Here is a 24,620-nt window from a genome sequence, read left to right on the forward strand (position 1 = left end):
CAGGGTGGACACCAGGGGACACGGCGGGTGACGGCAGCACCGGGGGTGACTCACGGGGACCCCGTGGCAGCGCGTGAGGCCCTTTCACAGCGGCTGAGCCCATGGGCCGCTCATCTCCCGCACACTCATTCCCCTCTGCTTTAAAGGGACCGGAAAAGTGTCATATCCTGGGTCATGGGACGGGCAATGGGGCAGGGGGACAGGGGGACACAAAGAGAGCGGGACAGACGGACGGCAGGATGGAGGGATGGGTTAATATTAATCTGCCTCATGCATGACAGAGGGCGAGAGCAGCATCCGCCTCTTTTTTTTTGGCAGGGAAGTGGCTTTTGCCCCTCCTCCCTTCCCAAACCTGCTGAAATCCCTGAGTCACGGGGCAGAAATGGGGCTGGTGGCAGAGGTGGCAGAAGTGGCAGCGGCTCCGTGCCCACACCGCAACCGGAAAGATTGGGGGAGGCAAAATTTAAGGTGGTTGTCCCTCTTCCAGTTGCAAACCAGGACCGATGGCACTGTCACCACACCGCTGCCAAGCAGGAGTTGCCCCTCTCCCCCCACAGCCACTGTCAGCCGAGGGGGAAAGGTGGGGTGAGGCTGGGGGACTTCCTGGGCATCCCGGGGGTCCCCAGCACAGAGGATGCAGGGCTGGAGGCGAGGCAGTGCAGGATGGTCCCTGTTCCAAGGGGCCTGGAGCAGACACCAGCATCACTCCCATGCCATGTCCACCACAGCCAAGGTTAGAGCATCCCTGGACCTCAATTCTCTTCCTTCAGCAATTCCCTCTCTTCCCACCCCCACGGGAATGAGAGCACATCACAACCCATCCTTCATTTTGGGAGGCTTTTTCCAGCCAGCAAGCCCCAAAGCAAGGATAAAACCTGTAGCACATCCAATCCTCCCTGCTGCTTGCTAAGACCAGCCTCGGGCTGCCTCTCTGGAGAAAGTTATTTCCAGCAGGAAAATGTTGCAAGGTCTTAATCAGATCCTTCCTGGTGATTCACCGAAGGGCCAGGACGCTCTCCCACAGTCTCCTGGGTGCTGCAGCTGAGCCAGGACCCCGCCAGCACGATCCGAGCCGGAGCGATGTGTGCCCAGGCTGGAAATCCCCGTGGGAAGGTCCCGAGCCAGTTCCTTCAGGAGTGGAGGAATGTGGGTTGGAAGGCACTTCCCCCCAGCCCGCTGCCGGTGGGGAGGACTCAGGATGTCGTGATGAGGCTGGAGCCTTCATCCCACAGCAAATCCCTCGCTTGCTCCCCTCTGGGATACTGGAACATCCTACCCAGCTCTGACACGGGGGGATCTCAGGGTTCCCCCGGCAGCAGCCCCTCGCCACAGGGTCAGCACCCATGGGAGCAGAGCCCTGGCAGGATCCAGGCACAGGGAATTCAGCCAGGCTGGGAGCGAGGGAACCGCAGGGTCAGGCTGTGTCCGGCGCCTGCGGAGAAAGTCCCTGCTCAGAGTTATCATAACCCGGGGTCCGGCCATCCTCAACCACAGAGGCTCCCAGGAGACCTCCCACCACCCCCAGCACGTGCTCGGGGGTCCTTGGGCACAGATAAAGCCCAGCCCTGGGATCAGGGGGGTGCCCATGCCCATCCCCATCGGGGGAGTGCCGAAGTGGGGGTGACAGCCTCACGTGGGTCACCAGCAGGTCCCCAGCCCTCATGGCTGTGGTTGAGACATGTCAGGCTCCAGCTCCACGCCTCCCTCCACTGAAGAATGTGGCCAGAGCCAGAGCCAAAAACCTTCCCAGGCAGCTGCCCACCCTCACCCAGAGTCTGGGGGAGATACGAGGAGAGGGGCAGGAGGTGCCACCAGCAGCACATTCAGGGTGGCAGCAGGACGATGCCCACTATGTGGCAATGCCCATGTGCTCGTGCTCCAGGGACTCCCCAGCATCCCCAGTATACCCTGAACAAGGTATATTCACCTGGATATACCTTGAGGAGCTGGATCCCCATCCCTCCCCAGGGCTGGAGCCACCAGGAGGCAGGAAGGGAAATGGGAATGAAAAATAATGAAATTATTTAGAAGGGCACAGGCCTGGAATGGAGCCCACGCCAGGGATGCAGCCGGCACCAACTCTAGGGCTGGATCCCACCTCCAACCCCAGGATGCAAAAGTTCCACCTGGTTCCACCTGAACAAAGGTGCTGGGGGGCCCAGTGTGCCCCATTCCCTGTTTGGCATCACCTGGAGCTCTGGCACAGCGCAGTGTGGGCACAGCCCTGGCACCCTCTGACTCAGCCTGGCCGGAGCCAGGAGGGTCCTGACCCATGGTGAGGGTCCAGGGGCTGTGCCTGGAGCAGCTGGGCACAGCTGGGGACACCTCAGGAAACACCTGGGAATGCCCCAGGGCAGCCAGGCCTCAGCACCACCTGGGGTGGTTCCTGTCTGTCACCACGGCCAGGAACAAGGTGACACCCAAAGGTGCCGACCCCTTACGGGCTGCCACAGCCCTCAGACCGTGTGCTGGACAGAGCCAGCGCCATCCCTGACCCCAGCACACGTCCAGGGGAATAAATCCCACTTCCCCCCAGACTGGGGGTGTGATCCCACACACGTCAGGCTGTGGGTTAGTGGGGTGACAGCCCTGTGCCAACACGGGGCTGCACTGGGTGTTTGGAGCCACCAAGGCAGGGCCATGGAGCGGCTGCTGGGGCGTCACAGGGACAGTCCAGAGCCAGAACAGAGGAGCTGTTTGTGCTCCCGCCGGGGCCGGTTGTTTATCGGCAGCCGGAGCTGTTTACATCAGCCGCTGGCCCCGCTCTCTGCCACGGACACCCAGACGTGGGGCCCGGCCCTGGCTGCACCCCGCGGTCCCCAGGTGCCGGCAGGGCTTTGCTGGGAAGGAGGGGAAGCAGGGATGAGGGCTGAGGCTGAGTCACGGCCTTATCTCACTCCACACCCGACGGCGGCAGGATCCGGCCCCGGGACCCGCTGAGCTCCTTCCCCTGCTTGCACCCATCCTTGGGATCTGGAGGACCCCCAGCCCCCAGGGACATCCTCGCCAGCCAGAGGGACACCCTGGGGGACAAGGACTGTTCTCCCAGGGCACGGTGAGGCTTATGGGCCTCATCTTCCTCACTGTGGGTAGAGGGGGACAAAGATGGACAGACAGCCAGAGGACTGGACAGACCCCCAGTCTGATGGATCTGATGGAGTGTGATCTCCATCATTCCATTTCCTGATCCCTGAAGGGCAGCTGGGGCTAGAGGGGACGGGGAGGGACAGCAGTGCCTCGCTTGCTGGGGAAGGAGCCCTCGCCTCCCGAAAGGAAGCAGCTCCTGCCAGGAATCCGAGGCATTACTCAGCTCGCAGCCATAGATCAGCTGTTTGGCTGCTCGGAGCCTGTTTTTCATTAACAGCGGTGATTTTAGCACCACAGAGCTGCCTCCTCCCTCCTGCCAACAGCTCCAGGACGGCCTTGGAGAGGCGGAGCCCTGCCTGGCAGGTGGGATGTGAGGGCAGGTCAGGGATGTGGGTTATCCCTGATAACCGTGGGAGCTGAACTCACCTGAGTCCAGCCCTGTCCCGTGGCAGGGATAAAGTTCAGGTGGGTTTTGGAGGGCTGTGAGGAAGCTGGTTGTGGATTCATCCCTTTCCCATGAGAGGGATGAAGTTCAGGTTGGTTTTTGGAGGGCTGTGAGGAAGCTGGTTGTGGATTCATCCCTTTCCCATGAGAGGGATGAAGTTCAGGCTGGTTTCTGGAGGGATGGAACTCCACAGCTCCACAGCTGGATCCATCCCTTTCCCAACACAGGGATGAAGTTCAGGTTGGTTTTTGAAGAGATGGAGCTCCTGGAGGAGCTGCCAGTGCCCCAGGACACACATGCTGCCCCCTCAGCTATGCTGGCAGCCCTGGTGGTTCATTTTGGGCTGAAAACAGGAGATTTTGAGTTTACAAAGCCTGGTGGGGGGAGGGTGGTGATAAGGGGGTGAAGAGGTGTTTGGGGGCTCACAAAGCTCACTCCAGCCTCACACTTTTCCAGCTAAACGCTGAACTTGGGAAGGGTCTGGAACCCACTCAGGTTTATTAAAATCATCTTTTCAGCGCTGGGAAGCCAAATAAATGTGATACAAACATCCTCTCCAACCCGCTGCTTCCAGGCAGCCCAGGTACCATGGGAAGGGACACACCAGGATGGAGCATGGACAGAGCTGTGCCGGCATCTCCCGGTGCAAATCCAGCAGCCGCATCCCGCTCCCGCCTCTCCCGCCGCTCCCACGCTCCCGGCCAGCGCCGATGCTAAATCCGGCCTTTCCCATCTCCCTCCCAGCTGGATGAGGAGCTCCTGTCTCCATCTCAGTGGCCTCATCTTCACTCCCAGGGGACATTCCCCATCCTCTTCCCGCCACTCATCGCAATTCCATCCCATGCCAGAATGGAGCTGAGCAGTTCGCAGGGATGGGGTGAAATGGCTCCAGCTGCTTCTGTGTGATTGGACACTCAAATTTTGGTGTTCCTGCTGCTTCCTCCGAGAAAGCGAATGGTCCTTCCAGCAGGTGAGCTGCTTCCCTGCTCATCCAGGGATCAAAAGCCCATCCAGCTCTGGGTAGCATCGGTGCTGTGGATGCAAAGGGGTGGTTTGAGGATGGCTGAAAAGTTCTGTTTGTGCAAAACCAGTAAGGAACAGGGTCCTGCTGCAGTTTGGGGGGGCTGCAGTGTGTTTAGGGCAGGAGATGTCTCGGGATAACCAGGATCGCTCTGCTCCCGGCCGATAGCAGCGCGTGTGCCCGGGGGCTGCTCCTGCACTACGCCAAGAGCATTGGATCATCCCCGGGACAGCACAAACAACCTTCAGCCACCAGCAGAAAAACACAGGCTGATGCATCTTGGCATGTGCTGCTGTGCCTCCACCCATCATCCCGCCCGGCAGCCCCCGGGACCGCCGGCAGAACGGCTCCTCCGGCCCCTCGGAATCCTCGGAGCAACGCGCCATCCCAGCATGGGAAATGGTGCCCAGAGAGGCTGAGGAGCACAGAAAGGTGATAAAAACCTGCCTGGGCTCTTGTGGCCCCACAGAGCGGCTCAGGGGCATCTTGCACGTGGTGGCAGGAGGAGGAGGCAGGAGTGGGGCCGGGATGCTGAAGGCATCCAAGCCATGGAGAGTCAGCAGCTCCCAGACCTATTCCTCACACCCAGAGGAATGTAATGAATCAAGGATCCCCAAGGATCTTGGAAAGGTTCAAACTGAGGGCCTGAGATGAGCCAGACAAGTCCCAGCTCAACAAGGGGAGCGTGAGGCAGAGCCATGCCATCCCAACCCCATTTCCAGCCATGGGGAAGGGGCTCCACAGCGCTCCCCCAACCCAGCACTCCCCCAGAGTCTGTCTGCTGCTGCCACCCCCACTTCAGCACTCGTAATTAAGGATAATCCATCAGAATTTCATCCCATGGCTGCTGCTGCCACATCTGGAAGCTGCTGTGGGCTGCTCCCAGCTGTGCGGTATTTCCAAGGAACCACAGGAGTTTTCCATCCTCTTTTGATTAGCGTGTGGTTCCCACCCCAGAGCCCCAAACAGGGCCAGCAGCCCCACACTCAGCCAGGGACCTCGGGCCTGAGAGGTCCCCAAGCCATCGTGGGCTACTAAAATTCACGGTGTCCCCGTGGTTGGGCTGTGTCCCCCCCTGGGGACAGCTCAGCTCCTGCTGGAGGGTGGTGGCACAGCAGTGGGAACCTGGCTCCTGTCAGCAAGCGATCCTGCTTCCAAAAAAACAGCCCCGGGGTGGCACTCGGCAGTGGGAATTGCCCCACGTCCTCTGAGGCTGTGGCACACACCAGGGCCGATGGTCTGGGGAGCCCCCGGGTGTCCCCATCACCCCTTCCTTGGGAGCACCCCCCTGCAGGGAGGGCATTGTCACCCGGGACGGGGGACAAAACCCCCGGGAGCTCCCGACTCCCAGGCCCCGGCCACCGAACAGGTCCTTTGTGCTGTGGCCGTGTCCCCAGGCCCTGGCCAGCCCCGCTCTGCTCCAGCAGCAGCTGCTCCATCACATCTGGGGCTGATTTTGGGCACAAAGCCGCGCTCGCCTCTGGCAGCTGAAACCGCGCCGGGAGAGCCGGCGGGAGCGAAGGCAGCAGCCCGAGGGCTGCCTCAGGATGTGGTGGCTTGACCGGGAGGAAAGTGGGGCTGGAGGGACAGAGGGGACCCGAAACTCCCCCCCAGCACTGGCCAGAACCGGCTGTGGCCCTGGGGACGGGATTACGCCGAGCCGGAGGCATGTCCTGCGGCGAGCCCAGCGCTCCATGACCTCACCACCACGTGCCTGCGACGAGGAAGGAAAAGAGGAAACTCGACTTTTTTTCAAGAATAACTTTTGCCCGAGCTTTTCCTGGGGGTGAGAGTGTGACCCGTGGCCAGCACCACTCACCCTTTCCACAAGAGCATCGCTCTGGGGTGACAGCCGAGCCTCCCAGCCCACATCCCTGCCAGGATGCGGGGATGGACACGAAGAGCTGCAATCCACCTCCCCAAATGCCCCTCTGCCTTGGCCCAGCAGCACAGCCACCCTTGTCTCTGGTTGTCACCCCAGGGTGCTGCACCCCCTGTGTGCCTGTGGAGAACTGGGAAGCTCGGGCAGAGGAAGCTGTGCCCAGGCTCATAAACACATCAAAACCGTCTGCGGTTTCCACGTGGGTCACACACTCCTTCTCCTCCTTCTCCTCCTTCTCTTCTCCTCCTTCTCTTCTCCTCCTTCTTCTCCTCCCTCTCCCACCCCTGCGTGATGTCCCCAGCAGTCAGAGCCGGGCTCTGGATCCCTCCCCAGGGCTGGAGCCACCAGGAGGCAGAAGGGAAATGGGAATTAAAAACAGTGAAAATATTTAGAAGGGCACAGGTCTGGAATGGAGCCCACGCCAGGGATGCAGCCACCTCCAAGCCCAGGGCTGGATCCCAACCTCAGGATGCAAAAGTTCCACCTGGCTGCAGCAGAGACCAGGATGGGATTTGGAGCAGACACCCCTTGGTTATGCCAAGCAGCTGGAACAGCTGTGGAAAAGCAGGACATGAGCTGGGATCTGCTCCCTGGGAAAAGCACAAACCACTCAGAGCTGCTAGCTCTGCTGCCAGCTCCTGGCCAGGACATCCCAGGGTGGTTTGGCTCCCCGTCAGCCCTGCCCTGGCAGCCCTTCTGTGTCACTGAGGTACCTGATCCCAAAGCAGCACCTTCGCTTTGGCATGAGGGAAAACAAGCTAAATCCCAGGAAAGCAGGAGACCCTGGCAGCAGGATCACCCCAGGACACAGATTCAAAAAAGAACAAATTTAATCCATACCCAGGATCACAAAAATGAGCTGATGGATCCTCCATGTGCAGGGAATGAGCAGGACCTGAGCTCATTGCAATAGAGAGATGGATTACAGTTGGGATTAGGGTTGGGATTAGGATTGGGATAAGAACCCAACAGCCTTTCTTCACACCTCCCAAACCTTTCTGCTGAGCCAGGGGGGCAATTCTGTCCTCCCAGGTATCAGGACTAGCACTTGGCAGCTGGATCCTCTCAGCTCCTGGGGATCCCAGGATCCCAGCCAGGCATCACCGGAGTACTTCTCCTTTGGAAAGGGAAAAGCAGATCCAGGGGGATGAATTTGGCCTTCCCCAGGAAGGGGCTGGATTTGGAGGTGCCAGAGTCACAGCTCACCACCCTCACAGCCCCAGGATGCTGCTTTTGGGTTGTTTCCTCCTGATCTTCAGAGATTCCAGCTGGGCCGGGAATGTTTGGCTGAGGGAAGGATGTGGGACCTGCCAGGGGTCTCAGGACCTTCTGGCCTCCTGCCCCCACCACGAGGGGAGAGCTGTGGGACCTCCCCAGGGAGGAGCAGCAGGGGGTACCCCAATCCCAAAGCACCTTCATTAACGGGACACCCTCATTAATGGGACACTCCAATCTCAGGGCTTCCTCATTAATGGGGCATCCACACTAATGAGGCACCTCCTCCTTGGGGTGCCCTCATCTTCAGAGCACCCCCAGTAAAGGGGTTGCTTTTAGGGGCATCCCACCTCCATGACAGCCTCATTAACAGGGTACCCTCATTAATGGGACAGAACCATTAATTGGGGGCCTTCGCTTCTGGGGTACCTTGGTTTTCAAAGTGTCATTAATGGGGTACCCTCACCTCATTAATGGGACAGCCATATTAATTGTGGACCCTCACTTCTGGGGTGCCCCCTTGTCTCCAAGTCACCCTCATTAACGGGGCACCCCCATCTCTGGGGACCCCAATTAACCAGCACCCTTATTAATAGGGCAGCCTGATTGTGTGACACCTCCCAGGACAGCCACCCCCTCCCTTGTCACCCCCCCACAGAGCATCCCATGGGAATGGGGCTGGGTACCCCAAAGGGGGTGGGGGGCACCCATCACCTCTCTGCCCCCCCATTCTCTGAGCTTGTAGAGCTGGAAACCAGCTGTGGTTTGGAAAAAAAGAGGAAAAATTGAGTTTTCCTCCTCTGTAGGAATGAAACTGGGGGAAGGAGAAGCGGCTCTGGGTCCTGGAGCTGCTGCTGGACTTTCCTCCCTGCAGGAGGATTTTATTCAGCTGATACAAACGATATCTGGGGCTTTTTTGATTCTGGTTTCCTCCCGGCAACGGGTGGTGATGAGTCAGAAATCCAAAATAAAGATAAATAAGTTTAAAAATAAAGGGAAGCAAAGGCACAACTCCCATCCCACTTGTAAATAAACGCCGGAGCTGCTGGATGGAGCTGCAGAGGCTGCAGCCAGGGCAGGAACCCCGAGGGCCGGGTGGTGTTCCAGGACAGGTCCTGCGGGATTTGGGGTGCTGGCAGTGCATTCCGGGGTGCTGGGATGTGTTCCCTGCTCCTCACCCCTGCAGGATTCCTCAAGGGGAATACCCTGCCTGGACTATGGTTAATAATGCAGGAGTTTGGATGCTGGAGCAGGATTTTGGCAGGGTGCTGGGTTTTCTCAGGCTGGAAAGGAGCCGGCTCTTCCCGGGATTCGGCGAGATTTAACCCTTCGGTGTCCGCCGGCCGTGCCCATCCCGAGGTCCCTGCCCAACATTCCCTCTCAGTGCGATGACTCCGGACCCTCCCACGGCCCAGAAACGCCCCGGGGCGGGTGGTCCCGGCAGGGATTTGGGAACAGCCAGCATGGCTTGGCCAGACACACTGCCCGGCGCTGCTCCTCATCCTCACCGCCACCACAAACCCCGGCGGGCTCTGCTGAGTGACCCAGAGCCGCCTCCACCGCTGGATCCCGGGCCAACATCTGGGCAGCGCCTCTCCCAGCTTCCTAATTAAGGAATTCATTAAAACACCTCCCGGCCGGGGGGTGACGGCGCGGGGGCCGTGCGCCACCTCCAGTGACGCTCTTTGCAGCCCCAAAATTCCCACCACGGCCGCCGGAGCTGGATTTTGGCAGGAGCAGCCGCTTACTCAGCCTGGAATTGAGCCGGCTCTTCCCGGGGCAGAGTCCTCACCCCTCCAGCCAGCCAGGCTCAGGCTCAAACCCATCACTTGAGCTCAAACCCATCCATGCAGCTTAAACCCATCCATCCAGCTTAAAACCATCACTTGGGCTCAAACCCATCCATCCTGCTTAAACCCATCACTTGGGCTCAAACCCACTGATCTGGCTCAAACCAACCACTTGGGCTCAAATCCATCAATATGGCTCAAATCCATTGCTCCAACTCAAATCCATCACTCCAGCTCAAACCCATTGCTCAGGCTCAAACCCATCACTCCAGCTCAAATCCATTGCTTGGGCTCAAATCCATCAATATGGCTCACACCCATCACTCCAGCTCACACCCATCTCTCCAGCTCACACCCATCACTCCAGCTCACACCCATCACTCCAGCTCAAACCCATTGATCCAGCTCAAACCCATTGATCCAGCTCAAACCCATTGATCCAGCTCAAATCCATCAATATGGCTCAAATCCATCAATATGGCTCACACCCATCACTCCAGCTCACACCCATTGATCCAGCTCACACCCATCTCTCCAGCTCACACCCCTCACTCCAGCTCACACCTATTGATCCAGCTCTCACCCATCTCTCCAGCTCTCACCCATCACTCCAGCTCACACCCATCTCTCCAGCTCACACCCATCTCTCCAGCTCTCACCCATCTTTCCAGCTCTCACCCCTCACTCCAGCTCTCACCCATCTCTCCAGCTCTCACCCCTCACTCCAGCTCACACCCATCTCTCCAGCTCACACCCATCACTCCAGTTCACACCCATCTCTCCAGCTCTCACCCATCTCTCCAGCTCTCACCCCTCACTCCAGCTCACACCCATCACTCCAGCTCTCACCCCTCACTCCAGCTCTCACCCATCACTCCAGCTCTCACCCATCACTCCAGCTCTCACCCATCTCTCCAGCTCTCACCCATCAGATCCAGCTCTCACCCATCAGATCCAGCTCTCACCCATCTTCCCGGAGCCTTTTCCCTCTCGCGGGTTCCCCGTGGGTGCTGCTGGGTCCTGGCAATTCCCGATTCCAGTGCTGGAGCCAGGTGGATCCCGGTCCTCCCTGGAGCAATGGGATGCTGCTGGAGAAATAAATACAAAAGAGGGGAAAAAAACCCAGGAAAATTACAAAATGAAAGAAAACAGCTCAAAGGGTGATGGTTGGGATGGTGCCACATGGAGCATCCACATGGGATGGGGTCCAGAATGCCATGGGGAAGGGATCTCCTCTCCCTCTGCCCCATGGATGTGGCTCCTTGTACTTCCACCACTCTGAAAGCTAGAAACAGGTTGTATTTTATTTTATTTTATTTTATTGCATTTTATTTTATTTCATTTCATTTAATTTCACTTATTGTATTTTGGTTTTATTCTATTCCATTCTATTCTAACTTTTTATCTTTCTTTAATGTAATTTTTTTATTTTATTTATTCTATTTATTTAATTTAATTTCATGACATTTTATTTTATTTATTTATTTCATTTAATCTTATTTATCCTTTCTTTCATTATCTTTCTTCATTTCATTTCCTTCATTTTCTCTTATTTTATTTTATTTAAATAGCAGCAATTGCTCAATTTCAGCATCTAGATCCAGAAATTCCCTTTTTGAGGGCTGGGGTCTCCAGACCATCCTGGCTGCTGCCCTCAGCCCTTCTCTGAAGGACCCCAGGAGAATCCTGCAGGAATCCTGATCTGCCCCCACCTCCAGTGCCAGGGACCCTCAGCTCCCTCCTGGCCCAGCCTTGGCTGTCTCCAAGCAGCAGCTGGAGGCTTGAGGAAGAGGAGGCACCAGCTCGGGTCCCTTTTCCCCCAGGAGCACCCACATCCTGCAGAATGAGGATCCCCTGGGAGCTGCTGGGAGCATCTCAGGAGGCATCAGCCACATCCCAGCTCCATGGACCTTCCGTCTTCCCTGTGCCTCAAAAGCTTCTTTGAGACTGAGCCAGGACTGGAGGATGCCCAGGTGACAAATTCCCCCCAGGGAAATTCCTCTGGCTCCTCCTGACCAGGGAATGGGCCCCTCCAGGGAAGAGTTGCTTCTCAAACCATCTGTGAATCACCGGAATTTGCTCTTCCTTTGCCCTTGCCTCGTCTCTTGGTGGCACAGACATCCAGCAGCTTCCAAACCAGGATGAAAAGTCGCAGGATTTGGGTTGGATTCAGGCTGGAGATGCTGCCTGGGACTGGCAAACCACGGACAAAGCCAGAGTGAGTGTCCATGGCTCCAGAGGTTGGATACTCTTCTTCAAAAATTCACATTTTGGACCAATTTTAGGACCTGATCAACCCATTCCTGGACAGAAAATGGTCCTGGATTTTCACATTACCCAAGGGCACAACACTCCTGATGTCCAGCAGAAGCTGCACAGGCTGGAATAGGATGGGTTCCTCCTTCTGCTCAGCTTCCCACAAGAGACAAACAATAGGGAAGGTCAAGCATTTTCCATTCCTGATATTTATCAATGGAATTATGTTTTCTGGCAGGAAATTGTTGATTTTTGGGAGGAAAACCCAGCTGTTTGTGTCCCAGTAAGCCTGGACCACGTTGGAAGCGATGCTGGGGGCCCTGGGACACCTGGACTCCCATCCTGTGATGTCCATGGTTTCCATGGGCAGGTGTGAGAGATGACCCGAGGGCAGGAGCAGCAGTTGGAGTTTTGCTAAAACACGTCACAGCGCTCCTCACCCTGCTCCAAACAGCTCCCAAACACCCTCCTGGAGCTCTGTGCCTTTCTGCAACCCCTTCCCACCCAGCTCCCACCCCGAGGGAGGAAAGACCCACGGATGACTCTGATGATGAAGGAGGAGGAACCTCCCACCCGATTCCCTGGGGAGCTCCGGCCGTGGGCTCTGCCCCACACCCCACTGACGGCGTCTGCTCCCCCTTTCACAACTTCCTCCGCAGCTTCTCCCTCGAGCCAACACCCCTGCCCCGTGCTGGGTGTCACGTTCTGCACCCACCCGCCTCCCCAGGGACCTCCCGGGGTTCCCAGCCCAATCCCATCACCCACGGGGTCTCCAGGAACGGGACTCAGCAGCACATTCCCATGGGAAGGGAACCCACTCGTTCCACCCCACTGCAGCATCACCCTCCTGGCCTCAGGCTCCGTAGCCCGGCCAGCTCAGCACCACGGGGCTCCACCTTCATCCTCCTCCCTGGAGAGATGTGGATGCTGAAAGTGAGAGATCAGGCAGGGAGAGCAGTGTCTGTGTGAAACCAGGTCACAGAACCTTCTTATGGATGCTAACTGTGAAGCAGGGAGCACGGTGCCTGTGGAAATTACAGGCCACATAACTCTCTCAGTCTTGCCTGAGAAAGTGGCCTGGGAATTCATAAGGAGGAATTAAAACAATCCTCAGAGACAGAGAACAGCCTGGCAGGTGCTGTTTGTCTGTTCCTTGTTTTCTTGCAGGAGAAGGTCGGGGGGTGGTGAACCCCAGTGACCAATGATGGTGATGTTCACTGACCAATAAGAGTTCTCTTTTCTGTACTTTCACATGTCAGTCTATAAAAAAGACCTGAGGTAATAAACTGAGAAAAATTCTCCTGATCGACTCCTGAGAGAGTCTGTGTCATTCTTCTCACCATTCCAAACAGAGCAACTTCTCACACTGGCCCGAGAAATCATGAGGAGGAACTCAAACAGCCCTCAGAGAGGGAAAACAACCTCTGCAGGTGTTGTTTGTCCCCTTGTTGTTTTCCTGCAGGAAACGCTCGAGGGGTGTTGTTCCCAGCTGCCCAGTGATGGTGATGTGTTGGTTTGATGGCCAATGAAAGTTTTACCTTTTTGGAGCTTCTCAGAACTGTCTATAAAAGAGGATCTGGAAGAATAAAAAGATGATGCACACTCTCTGCAACTGAGAGTGTGCATCATCACTGTCACGGTTCCTGACACAGTGAGGCAGAAAGATGCTGTGGAAAAGTTTTGTTTTCCCTGGAAAAACTATCACTGGCACCCTTGATCCCATTCTGCTCCCCATGATGGCCACAAGCTCAGTGTCCCTGGGTTCATCCATGGGGACGATGGGTTTGGGTCACCAGCTCTGGGTGCTCCATCCAGCCAAGGAACTCACCTCGTTTTCCTCCAGGGAAGAGAATAATCCTGAGCTTTGCTGAGCACCTTTTGCTGCCATTCCAAGACCCCCCTGAGTGACCCAGATCCCAGGATTGGGGATTTGGGACTCACCCCTAAATTTTTGGGGATTTAGAGATGAAGGAACATCCCAAGCCCAGATCCCAGGGCCTGAGAGGTGCTGCTCTGGAGGAGCACGTCAGGAATCCTTTGGATTAGGTTTACCCCTGCATGTGGAAGCGATGAGGAGGAGGGAAGGGCTGGGAAGCAGGATGGAGGGGTAAAGAGCCAGCTCTTCTATAAGGGAATTCATCCCAATTGCCAAAATTGGAGGAGAAAAAGCCAATTTCCAGCTTTCCTTGGGCTCACTTGGATCCCAGCGCATCAGAGACCCATTCCCCATGCTGGAGAGGAAACATGGAATAACCGTGGAGGTGTGACCTCCCTGACCTCCCTCCTCAGCCTCTCCCACCCAGCCATGGCTCCCAGACCGTGCTTAGCCCAACATCCAGCCTTCCCCTGGCCCCCGAGCGTGGGAAATGCGGGAAACACCTCCAAATCTCCTCTGAGGATTCTCAGGGGCTTGGCCACCCCCGAGCAGGATTTAACCTGCTCATTTGCATGCCCTCATCACCTCTAATTAAATCTGTGTGGTGGCACTGTCTTTTCAGCCCCCGCTGTCCCTGGAAATCCCCGGGCTGTGCTGCCAGGATGACGGATGGTGGGAAGAAAACAGGACAGGTCCCACACGCAGGAGGGGCCATGGGCACGGCGGTTTTTCCCTCTTCACACTGAAAATAAGGAGGTTGTTGCAGGTTTGTGGCCAAAGCCATGGGGCTGTGGAGGAAATGCAGATCTTTTTGTGGCCACAGGGTTCCTGGCCTGTCCCTGCCTGGGATCACAGCTCCAGATCACCCAAGTGGGGGGTTCCCAACGCTCTGCAGCACGTGCAGCTCCCTCAATGAAATCCAAAAAAATTCTATTTCAACCTCCTCAAAGCAAAAAACTGATGGTGTGAAGGTCATGGGGTCCAGCCAGGAGCCACCAGACATGGGCACGTCACTGCCAGAGTCCCCCAGGTGTCACCCACTCACCACCTCCAGCAGCCTTTGGAAATGGGAGAGGGGGAACAAAGCAGCCTCCAAGGACATCACCAGGGCGTTGGGGGATCCAATGGGTTAAAAAAACCCCCCGGATTTTGTTCCTGTGAAGAGATGGGATCAGCAGCACACTGGGAAAACCAGGATAAGCCAGGGCAGTGTGGGCCAGGATCCCCCACGGCTACAGAGCCCACAGCAGCAGGGCTGGGACTCAGGGGGATTCTCTTGGGGTGACCGCAAGGATATTCCCAGGGAAATGAGGGGTTTGGGACAGCATTGAAATGGGACAGCCAGGGGTGGGAGAGGAGATGCAGCTCCCAGTGACACCCAGCACAAAGGGACCAGCAGGACTTGTGCCAGGGTGGCCATGGACCAGGGTGGCCATGGACCAGGGTGACCATGGACCAGGGTGACAATGCCAGGGTGACCATGCCAGGGTGACCATGGACCAGGGTGATCATGGACCAGGGTGGCCATGGACCAGGGTGACAATGCCAGGGTGGCCATGGACCAGGGTGATCATGGACCAGGGTGATCATGGACCAGGGTGGCCATGGACCAGGGTGACAATGCCAGGGTGATCATGGACCAGGGTGACAATGCCAGGGTGACCATGGACCAGGGTGACCATGGACCAGGGTGATCATGGACCAGGGTGGCCATGGACCAGGGTGACAATGCCAGGGTGATCATGGACCAGGGTGACAATGCCAGGGTGATCATGGACCAGGGTGATCATGGACCAGGGTGACCATGGACCAGGGTGACAATGCCAGGGTGATCATGGACCAGGGTGACCATGGACCAGGGTGACCATGCCAGGGTGACCATGGACCAGGGTGATCATGGACCAGGGTGACCATGCCAGGGTGACCATGGACCAGGGTGACCATGGATCAGGGTGACCATGCCAGGGTGACCATGGACCAGGGTGACCATGGATCAGGGTGACCATGCCAGGGTGACCATGGACCAGGGTGACCATGGACCAGGGTGATCATGCCAGGGTGACCATGGACCAGGGTGACCATGGACCAGGATGACCATGGACCAGGGATGGACCAAGCAAGATGTAGAGGCAGGATGACATCGAGGTGTCACCAAGCATCCCTCTGTCTGTCCCTGTGTCACCCCAGAACAGTGTGTGAGCCCAGCAGCTGTGACAGTCGGGACATTCGCTTGTCACTGTCACACCAAGGAGAGCCCGTGGAGGGCAGGGCTCGTGGATTTGTGCATCTCTGAGAGCTACAACCCTGGGGCTGTGTTTAGTGACACGACACCCATGTCAAGCCATGCCCCTGCTGTGGCCCAGGGACACCGATCCGACACTCTCCCAGCCCCTGAGGGGTTAAACGTCCCCAGCCATCCCCCAAATGACGAAGAGACGCTGGTCCCCAGCAATTAGGTGACAGATCCGGGTACACCGCAGCCCGGGCTGGTGACGTGAGGATGGATCCAGGCTGGCTGGTGGTTTGTCCCTGGCTGGCTCCCAGCCCCCGGAGCCGCCGCTGCTTCCCGGCCCCGCGGCCTCGTGGCACCTGGAGCGATGTGTCACCGGGAATTCCAGACCCTCTGTGGCCCCCTCCGCCTGCTGACCCCCCAGAACCCCCCAAGCCCGTGTTGTCTCTGGGGTAGGGCACGATGGGTGTCCCCACAAGTGTCCCCGTGCTGGGTGTGGAGTGCCCTCCACAGGAGCAGAACAGGGGGTGCGGATTGAGGCCATTTCCCTCCCCAAGGCAGCTGCGCTTTGGGGTCAGTTCACACATTTTGCACATTTTGATGCTGGGGGTTTCAAAACCTGAAATGGAGAAATATTTCTGTGTCTCCAGAAGCCTCCGAGCCCGTTCCTCAGCTCTTCCCAAGGGGTTGGTGTCTCCTGGAGACTTCCCGAGCCTGGGGAAGGGCGAGGGGGACCCAGCCGGGTTGGGGGCGTGCAGGCAATTGCCGCCTCTGGCTGGGAATTGAGGAGAAAAACAACAAAAAGGGGTTTGTAGCGTATCTGCAGCCGTTCCCAGTTTACCCAGTGGAGTGACTGGGAGGAGCTGGGACGGGGTGGGGCGAGCCCTCTGTCCCTGCCAGGGGTGGGAATGGCCGGGCCTCGCTCCTGCCGTGTCCCGGGCGCTGCCGGGGGGGTTCGCAGCAGTAAATCTGGGGGGGGGGCGGGGGGGGGGGGGGGTTGGGGGGATGTAACCCGAAATCTCCCACAGGCGGCTCCTGGTGCCACCCTGCCCCGAGAAGCGTCACCCAAATGTCCCCAGCGCCAGGGACTCCGGTGGTGTCAGAGGCGCTAGCGGGACTTACCCTGAACATCTGGGGCTCCACATCTGGGGGGGTCACACATCTGGGGGGGTCACACATCGGGGGGGTCACACATCTGGGGGCGGTCACACATCTGGCAGGACGCACATCTGGGGGCGGTCACACATCTGGGGGGGTCACACATCTGGGGTTGGTCACACATCTGGGGGGGGTCACACATCGGGGGGGGTCACACATCTGGGGGGGGTCACACATCTGGGGGGGGTCACACATCTGGGGGGGTCACACATCTGGGGGGGGTCACACATCTGGGGGGGGGGTCACACATCGGGGGCCCGGGAGACACGGGAACGTGCTTCCCCCTCGTGGCCGCAGGGGGGACTGCACCCTGCCCCTCCCCGATGGGGAAACTGAGGCACGAGCCCGACTCCCGCATTCCTCTCTCCCCACTTTAGGGGGATTTCACAGCTCCCCAAAACCTGCTCCCCCCGGCTGTGCCCGTGCGTGCCCCGGGATCCCCGAACACTCCCAAAGGGGGGTCACCTGCTCTGTGAAACACCTGGGGGGTGCAGGACCCCAGCGTCCCTCCGTGGTGGGGTCAGCTTGATCCACAAACCTGGGGGAAAAAATGGAGAGAGAAAGTCAGGCGGGATGGGGCAGCGGGACTGGGGGGCACAGACTCGGGGACACAGGTGGGACCCTCAGGGACACAGACGGGACCCTCGGGAACACGGGGGACACTGCCCAGCTGAACCATCACCCCTCAAGCTGCACCAGAGAAGACAAAAAGCTTAAAATGAAGCCAAACCCCACAACTCTGCGCCGGGAGAGGAGGTTCAGCGGTCACCCCAATCCCACAGACACGACCCCCGGGCACCCAGCGTCCCCCCAGCCCAGCTGACCCCACGGCTCTGGGGGATGATGACACCCTGCACCCATCCCTCACCCAAATCCTGGACCCTCAGCCCGGATCCGGCCCCTTCCTCAGCACAAACCACCCTGGGAGGATTTTCCTGGCAGTGACGGCTTTGGGGTGAGCCTGGGATCACCCCGCGGGCTCAGAGTCCTGCGGGTGACAGGGCTGGGTCCTGCCAGGCAGGACGTCACCGACACCCGGCCCCGGGGTGGGGGACCTTGGGGTGGGGGCACCCCGGGGCCAGCACGCCCTGCCGAGGGGCGGGGGGCCCGGGGAGGCTGCAGAGGCGGCGGCTGTGCCAGGTGCTTGCGTCCCCCCCGTCCCTCCCCCGCTTTAACGAGAGGGCAAAGAGCAGGTGGGTGCGGTGCCACCAAGCCCTGTCCCCTGCCCGTGTCACCCTCCGCAGTCACGGCCCGAGCGGCGGAGCCAGCGATCGAGGTGAGCGGGGACACCCCGGGGCAGCGACCCCATCTCGGGCCTTGGGGGTTTGGCTTCGGCCGCTGGGGGACCCCCTCGGGGCTGGGATGGAGCAGGGGACCGGGATAGAGGGACGGGGTGGGGGGAGGGGTGGCATGTCCCTCGGGTGTTTGGGGACACATCGGGGGTGACACAGGGTCCCCACCCAGGATCCCACAGCAGGATCGAGACGCTCTTGCTGCTGCCGGCAGGATGGGAGACCCGTTCGGCGGCTGGAGCCCGTCACGGTGAGCGGGTCCCCACCGCGGGACCCCCGAGGGCTGGGCGGGGGAGGGGGGCAGCGCTGTGAAGGTCCCTCTGTCCGTCCAGGAGCGAATATGACGACAGGACCCCTCCCCGACATTCCAGCAGCTTCGTCCGCCTCGCCGGGAAAAGCATCTACAGTGAGTGAGGGCTGCACCCCAAAAACCCCTCTAATCCCCCCCCGACCGAGCCCAGCCTGTCCCTGTCACCTCACCCCCCGTGTGCCCCCAGACCAGCGCAAGGAGTACGGGCACACCCTGCTCAGGCTCCACAACGATTTCCAGCACCACGTTGAGGTAGGAGCCCCCTCCAAGTGCCCCGCGCCCCCCAGCCCTGCCAGGGGACCCCTGTGACACCGGCTGTCCCCCCAGCACCTGCTCACGATGCCCCTGGAGCGGGACCTCCGCAGTGCCCAGGACTGTCTGGGGCGCCTGAAGGAGCTGGAGGAGCAGGGCCGGGTCTGGGGGCAGGATGTCATCCTGGCAGTCAAGGAGCAGGAGCTGGTGCTGAGCGATGTGGAGAGCAAGGTACCCCCCGGCCAGGGCACCCCCAAAGCCCGGTACCCCCCGGCCAGGGCACCCCCAAAGCCCGGTACCCTCTGGCCATGGAACCCTCCGGTACCTGGTACCCCCTGAATCCCTCTATTCCCCGAGCAAGGTACCCCCAAAACCCGGCACTCCTCAACCAGGGCACCCTAGGCCATCCCCCAACCCCGGTACCCTCTGGCCAGGGCACCCCCAAACCTCGGTACCCCCTGGCCAGGGTATCCCCTGAATCCTGGGATCTCCTGGCTGTGGGATCGCCCCAAATCCCAGTCCCCCTGGTCCAGGTATCCCCAAACCCCAGCACCCCCCTCTGCCCCCCAACCCAGCAGCTCCTGTAGCCCTGGCACCCCCCAGTGTGGGCACCCCCCCAGTCTGGCACCCACAACCCTGCCCCACCCCCAGGCTCAGCCCCCCAAACTCTGCTATCCCCCTCCCACGCCACCCCACCACCCCATTAAACCTCACACCCCACAGCCCGATCCCCACAGTCCCACCTGCACCCCTTTAACCCTTTCCTAGCCACTCGGGTGGGGGGACCGAGCACCCCGTTTTCCCCTTTCCAGGAGGAGCTGGAGGCTTTCCCGCTGGGAAGCGTGCAGGGATGCTCCTCCGGGCTGGACAACACGGTGCTGGCTGTCAGCGTCCAGGAGAGGAACCCGCCGAGAACCAGTGTGCTGCTCTTCCAGTGCGAGCGGCTGGGGGTGAGCCCTGAGGGGGGAGGAATGGGGGGCAGCCCCCCGGAACGGGGCGCTGATGGCAGCGGGTCCGTGCCAGGCAGAGACTCTGAAGAGCAGCCTGGAGAAGGTGCTGAGGCAGAGGAAGGAGGAGCAGAGCGATCACTACGGGCACAGGTACGGGGGGGAAGTGACTCCGGGACCCCTCCCTGGAGACTGGGCACGCAAGTCTCGCTCCGCAGAGTTGTGGTGGGTCTGGCGATGGGGTCTCCACACTGCCCCAGTGTCCCCCAAAGAGTCCCTACCCTGCCTGTGGGCTCCTGAGGCTGAGGGGGGCCCTTTCCCCAGTGCCCCCCAGCTCCCCCTTCCTTCCCCAGCCCATGAATCCATCCCCCACCCCACCCATGGGCTCAGCCTCCTTCCTACCCCTCCTCCTCCACCCCATCCCCAGGCTCAGTTCCCCCCTCCCACTCCTCATCCCGGTGGGCACAGACCCCCCCACCCCACCCGTGAGCTCAGTGTCCCCTCGGTGTCCCCTGGGTGTCTCCTGGTCCCCGTGGGCACAGCGTGTTCCCCACCCTATTTCCCATCCCGGGCTCAGACCCCCGCCTCCTCCTCCCTCTGACTCCCCCAGCCCCCTCCCAGCCCATGCCCCACACCCAAACCCGCCTCGCCAGGCTCGGCTCCCCCTCCCCATCCATCCCTGTTTCCCCGGAGCAGCCCGGACACTCCACCGAGCCCGGCCCCCCCGTACCCGGCCCCGGAGCGCTGGGCAGAGCCCCCCCAGCCCGACCCCCAGGAGCCCCCCCAGCGCAGGCTGCTCTCCTCGGAGTACCGTGAGTGTCGGGCGGGAGAGGGAGGGACCGCGTCGTGCCTCAGTTTCCCCGGGAGCAGGGGGTGACGCCGGGGACACTGTAGTGTCACCAGGTGCGCCGGACCCCCCGCAGATGCCGCGGAGCCGCCCCCCCGGCCAGGCTGTGGCCGAGGTGGAGAGAGATGTTGTAAGTGACCGCCCCCCCGAGCCCTCCCCGGCTGCGGACCCCGCAGCTCCCCCCAGCACGCACCGTGCCCCTGCACCCACAGGAGATCCTCAACCACGTCCTCGGGGACCTGGAGCTCTTCATGGGCCGCCTGAAGACGGCCCTGAGCTCGGCCAGCACGAAGAAGAAGCGGAAGAAGCCAGGTAGGAAGGGAGGGGGGTGTCCCTGGGGGGCTGCCGGGGGTTCTGGAGCGGCCAGGCCGGTGCCAGCCCCCAGCTCTGCCCCCCCAGCGCTGCCCCCAAAGGATGGGTACACGGATTTCTTCCAGAAGGTGAAATACGCCCTCAACCTCATGGTAGGTCCCGTTGGGCTGGATGGGAGCGGTTTGGGGTCGGGGGGGATGTGGGGAAGGGGCCTAAATGGGAAAGGGGGGTTGTGTGGGGATGGGGGGGGCTGTGTGGGGATGGGGGGGCTGTGTGGGGATGGGGGGCTGTGTGGGGATGGGGGAGCTGCAGGTGAACCGAGGGGCTCTGTGGGGATGGGGGTCCATGGGGATGGGGGGCTGTGTGGGGATGGAGGGGGCTGTGTGGGGATGGGGGGGCTCTGTGGGGATGGAGGGGGCTGTGTGAGGATGGGGGGGGCTGTGTGAGGATGGGGGGGGCTGTGTGGGGATGGGGGGGGCTGTGTGGGGATGGGGGGGGCTGTGTGAGGATGGGAGGCTCTGTGAGGATGGGGGGCTGTGTGAGGATGGGAGGCTCTGTGAGGATGGGGGGGCTGTGTGAGGATGGGGGGGCTGTGTGGGGATGGGGGTCCATGGGGATGGGGGGGCTCTGTGGGGATGGGGGGGCTCTGTGGGGATGGAGGGGCCATATGGGGACAAGGCTCTATGTAGGGATGAGAGGTGTGGGTGGGCTGGGGGGGGCTGTGCGAGGATGGGGGGGCTGTGTGAGGATGGGGGGGCTGTGTGAGGATGGGGGAGCTGCAGGTGAACCGAGGGGCTCTGTGGGGATGGGGGACCATGGGGATGGGGGGGCTGTGTGAGGATGGGGGGGCTGTGTGGGGATGGGGGGGCTCTGTGGGGATGGGGGGGCTCTGTGGGGATGGGGGGGCTCTGTGGGGATGGGGGGGCTGTGTGGGGATGGGGGGCTCTGTGGGGATGGGGGTCCATGGGGATGGAGGGGGCTGTGTGAGGATGGGGGGCTCTGTGGGGATGGGGGGCTCTGTGGGGATGGGGGGCTCTGTGGGGATGGGGGGGCCATATGGGGACAAGGCTCTATGTAGGGATGAGAGGTGTGGGTGGGCTGGGGGGGCTGTGTGAGGATGGGGGGGCTCCCTAGGGACACCCACCCCCCCCAGGGACGGACCCACCGGGACGTGACGGAGCCCGACCCCCCCGAGCTGCTGCGCCTCATCTTCTCAGCTCTGTCCTTCGTGAGTGCCCCCGAGCGGGTCCGCACAACGTGTGGGGATCCCCCCCCGCTCCCCCATCCCGGGGGGTGCGTTTGGGGGTGCTGCTCCATCCCCCTCCCCCCCAGGTCCTGGCCCACTGCCCCAGCCCCGGCCTGGCCCCGGGGGTGGAGAGTCCATTGCTGCTGCCGGAGGCGCTGCAATTCCTCGAGGAGAACCTGAGCGATGACGACTACGGCGTCTGGAAGAGCCTCGGCACGGCCTGGAACAAGTCCAGGTGGGGTCCAGCCCTCCGGCACCGCGGAAGGGGGGTCTGGAGCTGAGGGGGGGTCACAGCACCCACCCCGGTGTCCTCCCCGACGGCTGCAGGGCCGAGTACCCCAACAGCGCCCTGGTGCCCGCGTACACCCCGGCTTTTTCGGACGGCTGGCTGCCCCCCGTGATGGAGCAGGAACGTCACGAGGACCTCCAGGACACCGCACCGCCTGCCTCAGTTTCCCCAACTCTCTTGCGACACCCTTCCCTGTCCCTGTCCCCCGCACAGTCCCCGGCCACCGGCTGGAGGGACAATCCCAGCCGAGTGTAAGCGTCCGCCTGTCCCTGCGGGTGCGGAGGGTCGGGACAAGATTTGGTCCCCGGCTGGCTGCTGATGGACCCCCGCCACCTCCAGGTCCCCCCTCCCTGCCCAGGGGCTGGCCCGGGCCCTGTACGACTTCCAGGCGAGGAATTCACAGGAGCTGAGCGTCAGGAAGGGGGACACGCTGCAGGTACAAACGGGGGGCTCCCTCCATGGGTGCTCGTGGGGAGGGCGAAGGTGGGACCCCGGGGAACCCCCGCCCTGCCCCCCCTGTCACCCCCCCGTAGGTCTTGGACCAGCAGAGGAAGTGGTGGCTGGTGCAGGACGAGCGGGGGGACAGGGGACACGTCCCTGGTAACATCCTGGAGCCCCTCCCGGAGCCGGGGTACAGCCCCAGACAGGTGCGTGTCCCCTCTGCCCCCCCTTCCCCGAGGCCCCCACCAGGATGGGGTGGCGGCGGCCACGCCGGTGTCCCCTCCCTTTGTCCCCCGCTCCAGGACAGTCCCCCCACCCTGCGACTCAGCTCCTCGCCGGCAGAGGTGACAGCCTGGCTCACGGACAAGGGCTTCTCGCGGATGTAGGTGGTCCCTTGAGCCCCCCCCCGGCTCCCAAAGCTCCATTTGGGGCTGGAGGCGAGCCCCGCTCACCCCCGGCCGCCCCCCGCAGCACGGTGCGGACCCTGGGGGTGCTGCGGGGACACGAACTGCTGCAGATGAGCCCGGCCGAGCTGCGAGGCGTCTGCCCCGAGGAGTGGCGGAGGGTCCTCTTCAAGCTGTCCCCCATCAGGACATCCCTGGGGGTGAGGGACCCCCGCCCCATGTCGGGACTACCGGCCCCACGCCCCCCTCCCCACCCCCGGGGCTGGCGCCGGTGTCCCTGGGGGTGTGGGACCCCCGGACTGATCCTGGGGGTTCCTGAGGGATGCCCCGGAGCCCCCCAGCCCGGGCTGCCCATGGGCCCGAGGGACCCGCACGGCCCCTCCCCATCCCGGAGCTCCCCCCCAGCTCTCCCATCCCCCTTCTCTGCAGATCGCCCCCAGGGACTGAGCCACTGTCCCCGACACGTCCCTGCTCCGGATGGAGCGTCCTGGCAACGGCGGGACCTGGCGGAGAACCCACCCCCAGGCAGAGAACCACGCCTTGACACGGGACAATGTCCCCCCAAAGCCACCAGGGACACCGGGACCACTGCAGGGCTCCTGGGGACCCCCTCAGGGAAATGACTCTGCACCCCCAAAATGTAAAGGGATTGGTGTGGAAAATAAAAGTGACAGCAGTGAGGTGTGCAGAGTGTGGGGACAGCGACAGGGACAGGGGAGGGGGAACAGGGACAGGGGAAGGGGGAACAGGGACAGGGGAGGGGGAAGGAATAGGGACAGGGGAGGGGGAAGGAATAGGGACAGGGGAGGGGGACAGGGACAGGGAGGGGGGGGAACAGGGACAGGGGAGGGGGAACAGGGACAGGGGAGGGGGACAGGGACAGGGGAGGGGGACAGGGACAGGGGAGGGGGACAGGGACAGGGGAGGGGGACAGGGACAGGGGAGGGGGGAACAGGGACAGGGGAGGGGGAAAGGGACAGGGGAAGGGGGAACAGGGACAGGGGAGGGGGGAACAGGGACAGGGGAGGGGGGGAACAGGGACAGGGGAGGGGGGAGGGGGGAACAGGGACAGGGGAGGGGGGAACAGGGACAGGGGAGGGGGGAAAGGGACAGGGGAAGGGGGAACAGGGACAGGGGAGGGGGGGAACAGGGACAGGGGAGGGGGGACAGGGACAGGGGAGGGGGGACAGGGACAGGGGAAGGAGGAACAGGGACGGGAGGGGGACAGGGGACAGGGGAGGGGGACAGGGGAGGGAGGAACAGGACAGGGGAAGGAGGAACAGGGACAGGGGAGGGGGACAGGGACAGGGGAGGGGGAAA

General features: G+C 61.2%; 2 protein-coding genes across 2 annotated transcripts; one reads left to right on the forward strand and one right to left on the reverse strand.

Annotated features, from left to right (window-relative positions):
- Nucleotides 1–1,414: 1,414 nt before the first annotated feature.
- On the reverse strand, nt 1,415–18,269 carry LOC131587580 (basic proline-rich protein-like). Its single transcript, XM_058855580.1, has 7 exons — nt 18,209–18,269; nt 17,932–18,129; nt 17,426–17,498; nt 16,925–16,964; nt 16,644–16,771; nt 2,898–3,083; nt 1,415–1,541 (listed from the first exon to the last, which is right to left on the reverse strand). Exons 1-7 carry the CDS (start codon nt 18,267–18,269, stop codon nt 1,415–1,417), a joined length of 813 nt encoding a protein of 270 aa, XP_058711563.1.
- A 198-nt stretch (nt 18,270–18,467) lies between these two features.
- EPS8L3 (EPS8 like 3) lies at nt 18,468–23,747 on the forward strand. The gene is made up of 18 exons (XM_058855582.1): nt 18,468–18,502; nt 18,585–18,658; nt 18,750–18,814; nt 18,890–19,045; nt 19,627–19,764; nt 19,838–19,914; nt 20,458–20,573; nt 20,656–20,738; nt 20,821–20,920; nt 21,008–21,072; nt 22,074–22,148; nt 22,253–22,401; nt 22,494–22,706; nt 22,795–22,891; nt 22,989–23,102; nt 23,199–23,278; nt 23,368–23,533; nt 23,730–23,747. Exons 1-18 carry the CDS (start codon nt 18,468–18,470, stop codon nt 23,745–23,747), a joined length of 1,821 nt encoding a protein of 606 aa, XP_058711565.1.
- The last annotated feature ends 873 nt before the right edge of the window (nt 23,748–24,620 follow it).

The sequence above is a fragment of the Poecile atricapillus genome, chromosome 23 (genome assembly GCF_030490865.1).
Source record: "Poecile atricapillus isolate bPoeAtr1 chromosome 23, bPoeAtr1.hap1, whole genome shotgun sequence".
Lineage (NCBI taxonomy): Eukaryota > Metazoa > Chordata > Aves > Passeriformes > Paridae > Poecile > Poecile atricapillus.